Genomic DNA, 7,418 nt, shown 5'->3' on the forward strand with positions numbered 1-7,418 from the left:
TGATTGGGACACATCATTCTCGAATGACACGGGTAAAGTTGGGTTTCCTTGTGGGAGAATCTAGGACGCAAGGGTATAATCTCAGAGTAGGGGTCATCCTTTCAAGAGAGAGATGAGGAGAACCTTCCTCTCTCAGAGCTTAGTGAATCGATGGAATTATTTACCACAGAGGAGTGTAGAGGTTGGGCCATAAAGTATATTAAAGGCTGAGAGAGACAGGTTTTCATCAGTAATGGAGTCAAGGGTTATGGGGAAAAGGGAGGAAAGTAATGTCGAGAATGATCAGATCAGCCATGATTCTACTGAATCACAGAATGGATCTGATAGGCAGAATGGCCTACTTCTGCTTTTACACCTTATGATCTCATTCAGGAAGATACTGAACACAGCATGAGACTTCATCAGAAGCATGCAGAGGTTAAGTTGAGGCTCAGACAGAATGCCCAAACCTCCAAAACAACAATGACTTCGAGTATTATGTGCCTGACTCATGGCAGAGCTGACACATTGCACATCCAGCCTGTTAGCTATTTCTGAACCAACTGGAAGAGGTATGGATGCAGGTTGTTCTCAAGCTCAAGGGCCCACCTCAGAAACATGACTCCCACAGTGCTGTTGGGGAGGAATTTGCAGGATTTGAACTCAATAACAGTGAAGGGATAGTGATATATTGCCAAGTCAGGGTGGTATTTGACCTAAAGAGCTTAGTAAATGATGTTGCCCTGATCTATCTGCTTTGTTGGTATTTTAATGATTGGTGCTTTTGAGAAGCTAATGGTTTGATGAACTCCAGTAGTGTGTCCTTTAAGTAGAATGAACAGTAGCCACTCTTTTAAAAATAATATAAGTAAAGAAATGCAGATAAATTGTTATGAAATTTTAGATACATTTTATTTTAATTCACAAAGACATGAATAATTTCTTATTGTTTATTCACAATTTGAGGTACAAAATAAAAACTATGAAAACCTGGCAGATTTATTTCATCTGTTGACACCAGCTATATTTTGCCTACTAAAATGGTCAATTAATTACATACCATTCAAGCCTTAACATTTACCTTCAAATAATTTGTTTGCTTTAATTCATTAATCATTCAAACAGAAAAAAATTAGCTTTCTATGAACACGGGTTCATTTGAACTGAATTACAAAAAAGTGGAAAATTGTATAAATATATGTACATAAATATAATAGCAAAATAGAAGGAACCACTGTATGCAATAAGTTAATTATAAATACCTTCAAATTGGTCAAGTGCTTGTTTATGTGAATTTGCAATCAACTTCCTTCATGCTAAACTCCTTCAAATTCAACAGGACAAACTTGTACATTTTGCAACAACAAATACTTGATGCATATTTGGTACTACAGTTCCAGTTTATGAACTTTTTTTGTTTCGAGAGTTATTTTGTGATTGTCCTAGTAATGGGACCAGATCTGTAACATTTGGAACCCTCTCTTCCAATGGTGCACTGGAGTTGTACATTTCATCCTGAATATCAGCCCCCAGAAGCCTCATCTTAATGAGCTGATAGCGCATAAATTGTCTTCTTCATCAACTCAAGCAGGACACAATTTAAATCGAGCTCAGCAATTAGTTGAAAAATGTTAAATTTTGCTTCCAAATCCTCTTCCTATAAAGGTTTTAACTGGACCCTAGCTCCTCAGGTGTAATTCAAATCTCTATCTCCAAACTTCTTTCTTAAATAAAGATAGTTTAAACTGCATTCTATCCTCTCATATAGGAGACAAGAGTCATAGAGATGGAAAAATCAAAACAGGCCCTTTGGTCCAACTCATCCACGCTGACCAGATATCCTAAATTAATCTAGTCCCATTTACCAGCATTTGGCTCATGTCCCTCTAAACCCTTCCTGTTCAACTGAACCTATAATTGTTCTTCCTACTTAGTTTCTTTTGTCCTGCATCTCATGATAAGGATATACACAGATCCCTCTATTCTCAATAGAATGGGGATTTATACTATTTACCTTGTATCCTAAATCTTACAATAAGGTTAATGCTACTTTCTCCATGTTTCATCTGGTTTTACCCTGAACCTTCTATTTTCTATAATACATCAGGGTTCCTATGCTCTGCATCCGTTCTCTCAGTGGAGTTGCATTTTACACAAGTCTATAACATTGCCTCTAATGTTGCTCTATCTACAATCAGTCAATAATTCACCTGCTTCGCAGTTACATATTTATAATAAGAATCAATTCATTCAAGGTGACACTCAAACTGTTTCTTTTTAATCTCGAGAGTGACGAAGAGAGTCCTCACAATCAAACACTGTCTGTCACCTCTTCAACACAGCAGGACAACTGAGGACAAAGCAATTCAGTCCAAAGGAAAAGTGCAGTGCAGTCATGGGTCTGAAATACACCCAGTTCATGTGGCTTCGTACGTGAAGTCCAGGGGGTCCATGCTGTTGACCTGAATCACTGAAGACGGCAGTGAGTCAAGTTCAGGAGTGTCCCTGGACTGGTCCCCAGGGACTTGGGGGAGAGGCTGTGTGTTGCGGATGGGCAGGAACTGAGACAAGGGAGGGAATGCTCTGCCTCTTGTGTGGCCTCGCTGCCTCCTGTTGCTCAGGGACACAGCAGCTCCGTACTTTTCCGACCAATACAAATTGTAGGTGCCAGACAACAAGCGCTCCTTAAATGAGCAGTCAGCTTCATTGTAGGTCAGCTGGATGAGTGATAAAAACAAAAGGTCAGGTGGGAGGGAGAGGGGAATGGTGGTAATAAAAAAGAAGAGTGATTAGCTAATGTGGTTCCATGCTTCTTCGTGCTGACAGCTGACAATACTGGCGCCCGGGGCTACAAGTGTGGATCTACAGGTCACTGAACTCTGGGACATATAAACTAACCCCACAACAGACCAGCGGCCAACACAAGGGAACTACTCCAGAGAATAAGGCAACTGGTGAAATTACTGTTAAAGCGGCAACAACACACTACCATACACACACACTCCACCCCGAACACACACACACTCCCACTCACCACACCCCCACATACACTCCCAGACACATATACACACATGCTCTCTCTAGCACATACACTCCCACTCACCACACACACACACTCCCAAACACACTCCCACTCAGCACAACCCCACACACATTCCCAGATCCACTCCCACTCACCACAACCCCACACACATTCGCATATACACACACTCCCACTCACCATAACCCCACACACATTCCCAGATCCACTCCCACTCACCACAACCCCTCACACACTCCCAGACCCACTCCCACTCACCACATCCACACACACACACTCCCACTCACCACACCACACGTACACTCCCAGACACATACATTCACACACTCCCCCCAACACACACACTCCCACTCTCCACATCCCCACACACACTCCCAGACTCACTCCCACTGATCACAACTGCCCACCCCACATCCAAACATACTCCCACTCACCACATCCCCATACACGCTCACACATACACACAGTCCCACTCACCACATCCCCACACACACTCCCAGACCGACTCCCACTCACCACACCTCCACACACACTCCCAAATACACACACACACTCGCATATACACACACTCCCACTCACCACACCTCCACACACACTCCCAAATACACACACACACTCGCATATACACACACTCCCACTCACCACAACCCCACACACACTCCCAGATTCCCACTCACCACTTCCCTGCACCCACACACACCCATACAAGCACACACTCATCACATCCCCTCACACACAGTCACATAAGCCTTACAACCATAAGAGATAGGAAGAGAAATTAGGCCCTTCAGCTCATTGAGTTTGCTCCACCATTCAATTATGATAAGTTTCTGAATCCCATTTTCCTGCTTTCTCCGCTTGACCTTGATTCCATTGACAGTCAAGAGCTTATCTGTCTCTGTAGTAAATATACTCAATGACCTGGCCTCCACAGCCTTCTGTGGCAGTGAATTCCATAGATTCACCACTCTCTGGCTGAAGAAGTTTCTTCTTATCTCGGTTCTAAAAGGTCTTCCCTTTACTCTAAGGCTGTGCCCTCGGGTCCCAGTCTCTCCTACCAATGGAAACATGTTCCAACATCCACTCTGTCCATGCTATTCAGTATTCTGTAAGTTTCAATTAGATCCCCCTCTCATCCTTTTCAACTCCATCCAGTTTAGACCCAGGCTTCACACATTTCTCATAACACACGCACATGCACTCACCATACCCCAACACACACAAACACAGACCCACGCTCACCCACACAAACATAGCCACAGACACAGATGCACACGGACCCATATTATCAGACACACATTAGACTCACACATACAGACTCACACTCAAACACAGCCCACACCCAAACACAGAACCCCGCCACATAGGTCTCCACATGCACAGACTCATCCAAACACACTCACACATAGAGCCCACATACACCCACAGATGCACAGCCCCATCCACAAACACACACATACACACACACACCCATAGCCCCATCCACGCGCACACACACACCCCACAGACCCATCCACACACACACAAAAACCCCCCACAGACCCATCCACACACACACACACACACACACACAAACCCCCCACAGACCCATCCACACACACACACACACACACACACACACACACACACACACACAAACCCCCCACAGACCCATCCACACACACACACACAAACCCCCTCAGACCCATCCACACACACACACACACACAAACACCCCACAGACCCATCCACCCACACACATACACAAACCGCCCACAGACCCATCCACACACACACACACACAAACCCCCCACAGACCCATCCACCCACACACACACACACACACACACACACACAAACCCCCCACAGACCCATCCACACACACACACACAAATCCCCCACAGACCCATCCACACACACACACACACAAACCCCCCACAGACCCATCCACACACACACACTAACACACACACACACAAACCCCCCACAGACCCATCCACACACACACAAACCCCCCACAGACCCATCCACACAATACACACACACACAAACCCCCCACAGACCCATCCACACACACACACACACACACAAACCCCCAGAGACCCATCCACACACACACACACACACACACACACACACACATACAAACACCCCACAGACCCATCCACACACACACACACAAACCCCCCACAGACCCATCCACACACACATATATATATATACACACACACACAAACCCCCCACAGACCCATCCGCACACACACACACAAACCCCCCACAGACCCATCCACACGTATACACACACACACACACACACACAAGCAGTCTCCAAAGGCTCATCCACACACACACACGAGAGCCGACCTCTCCCTCTCCCAGTGCACTGTGGGCGAATCCCGGAAAGTGCTGGGGCTTCCGGGTGAGGACTTACCGATCCGAGTAGCCTGCCGTCCCTCTCCATGCACAGGTAGCGGCCGCTCAGGTAGCCTTTGATGGCCACTACGCCCGGGGCTACCGCCCTCATCTCCAGGAGACCTGCAAGGGAAACAGCACGGGGTCAGCGGGACGTTCAAACCCGGGCCAGGTCTGGAATAGACTATGATATGACTTTTTAAACAAAGCAGGTCCAACGTTCAGAGCACAGCGCTGAGGGAGAGGAGCCTCTGCCTGCTAGGGAAGAGTTACAGGGCTTGGTGAAACTCACTGCCACATGCAGTTCTCCCCTGGCCTGTGGAAACACGCACCTCGCTCACTGCGGGGGCCCCTCTTTGAGAAATAGTGGACCGACGGTCACCCTGCGGGAATTCTCTGCCACAGAACACAACTGGGATCAAAACAGTGAATGTTTCCGGAAGGGTTTGTAGATAATTCTCAGGGCTAAAGGGATCAAAGGAAATGGGGTCGGGGGGTGTAAACAGGCTAGAGGGGCCGAATGGCCTCCACCTGCACCTATTTTCTATATTTCTATGTATTAGGGGAAGGGGGGGAGTTGGACAGAGATGCCTGGAGATCAGTCCCGCAGCACTCAGTTCCCTCACTCCGCCACGAAAGGCCTCCTGAGGGACTCTCACCCTTGAATCAATGGCAGAAACGAACTCGGTGACTGATGTTTAATAAAACCAAAACTTTACGTTGGTCTGGCGAACATTAAATTCGCTCCCAAACTCCACCCCGGTTTGCTGAAGCCAGTTCCCAATCAGGTGGGAATTTATTCTCCCCCTCTCTCTGATAAGTCTGGGACTCAGTGAGGAACACATACACTCAAACACGCAACTGCTGGAGAATCTCGGCGCGCCCGGCAGCTGGACAGACAGGAGCTGGGTGAATGTTTCGGATCCATTGCTTCAGAAGAAGGGTCACTCACTGAATCCGCATTGTTTCTCCCTCCTCAGATGCTGCCAGATCTGCAGAGTTTCACGAGCACATTCTGTTTTTCTATTTGTTTGAGAGCTCTAGCATCTGCAGATCTTTGACTTAATTCAGTAACACAGCCCTCTCCCCCTACCCCCACTAAGTGAGCCCCATGAGGTACAGTGAGTGTGAGAAAGTGAATGACTGTGTGTGAACAAGTGAGTAGGTGATCGAGAGTGAGAGTAAATGAGTGAGCGACAATGACCGTGAATAACTGCGTGTGTGTGAATGAGTGAGCGTGAAATTGTGTGGATGAATGATTGTGAAAGTGTGTGTGCGAGTGAATGTGTGTGAGCGATAATGAATGACTGTGAACGAATGAGAATGTATGAAAGTGAACGTGTGAAACAGAATGAATGAGTAAAGTGAGGGTGGGAGAGGATGAAGCAAGCTGCAGACTCACTGTATAGGCTCCGCTCCCCGCTGCCGCCCACTGTGCCGTCCTGGTTAATCTGTAAATGCCAGCTGCTGGCGCCTCCCTTGCTGTGCTCGGTGTACAGGTACAGAAAGCGGATCGTCTGCTCCCAGCCCGAGTCTAAGTGTGGGCCCGAGTCCGGGGATGCGAGCGGCTGTGCTGCCGACCCCCAAACCAGGCTCAGCTGGGTTAGGAGCAGGAGCCAGCTGGCCGTTCGCCCCGTCCTGTAGCGGGCTAGCCGGCGATGGGCTAGCTCCGGGAAACCCCAGACAGTAGACATTGATGTAGGCAAAGAGAGATTCAGGCAGGTTCTCCTCTCTCTGTGTGTGTCTCTGATCAGACAGACCTAGGGGCGCAGCCTTTTAAAGGGATCATTGCTTATCAGCAACATCGATACGCCTGCTCCCAAAAGAATTATTTGAAACTCGGTCATAATAGTATTTCTTTTAAAATGCCCGCCCACTCGTGTCTTGCATCACAGAAGCTCAGGGATATCCCAACCTTGAACACTGTGTGCGTGTGTGTGTGTATCTGCATGTGTGTGTCTGCGTGTGTGCATGGGTGTTTGTGTGTGTATGTCAGTGCGTGTGACTC

At 47.4% G+C, this 7,418-nt stretch overlaps 1 protein-coding gene across 1 annotated transcript; it reads right to left on the minus strand.

The window, feature by feature from the left end:
* Nucleotides 1-950: 950 nt before the first annotated feature.
* Nucleotides 951-7,218, minus strand: fgf19 (fibroblast growth factor 19). Its single transcript, XM_048545813.2, has 3 exons — nt 6,813-7,218; nt 5,430-5,533; nt 951-2,696 (listed from the first exon to the last, which is right to left on the minus strand). The coding sequence occupies exons 1-3, from the start codon at nt 7,102-7,104 to the stop codon at nt 2,397-2,399; spliced, it is 696 nt and encodes a 231-aa protein (XP_048401770.2). The 5' UTR covers nt 7,105-7,218; the 3' UTR covers nt 951-2,396.
* Between the last annotated feature and the right edge of the window lie 200 nt (nt 7,219-7,418).

Source organism: Stegostoma tigrinum, chromosome 17 (assembly GCF_030684315.1).
Source record: "Stegostoma tigrinum isolate sSteTig4 chromosome 17, sSteTig4.hap1, whole genome shotgun sequence".
Taxonomy (NCBI): Eukaryota; Metazoa; Chordata; class Chondrichthyes; order Orectolobiformes; family Stegostomatidae; genus Stegostoma; species Stegostoma tigrinum.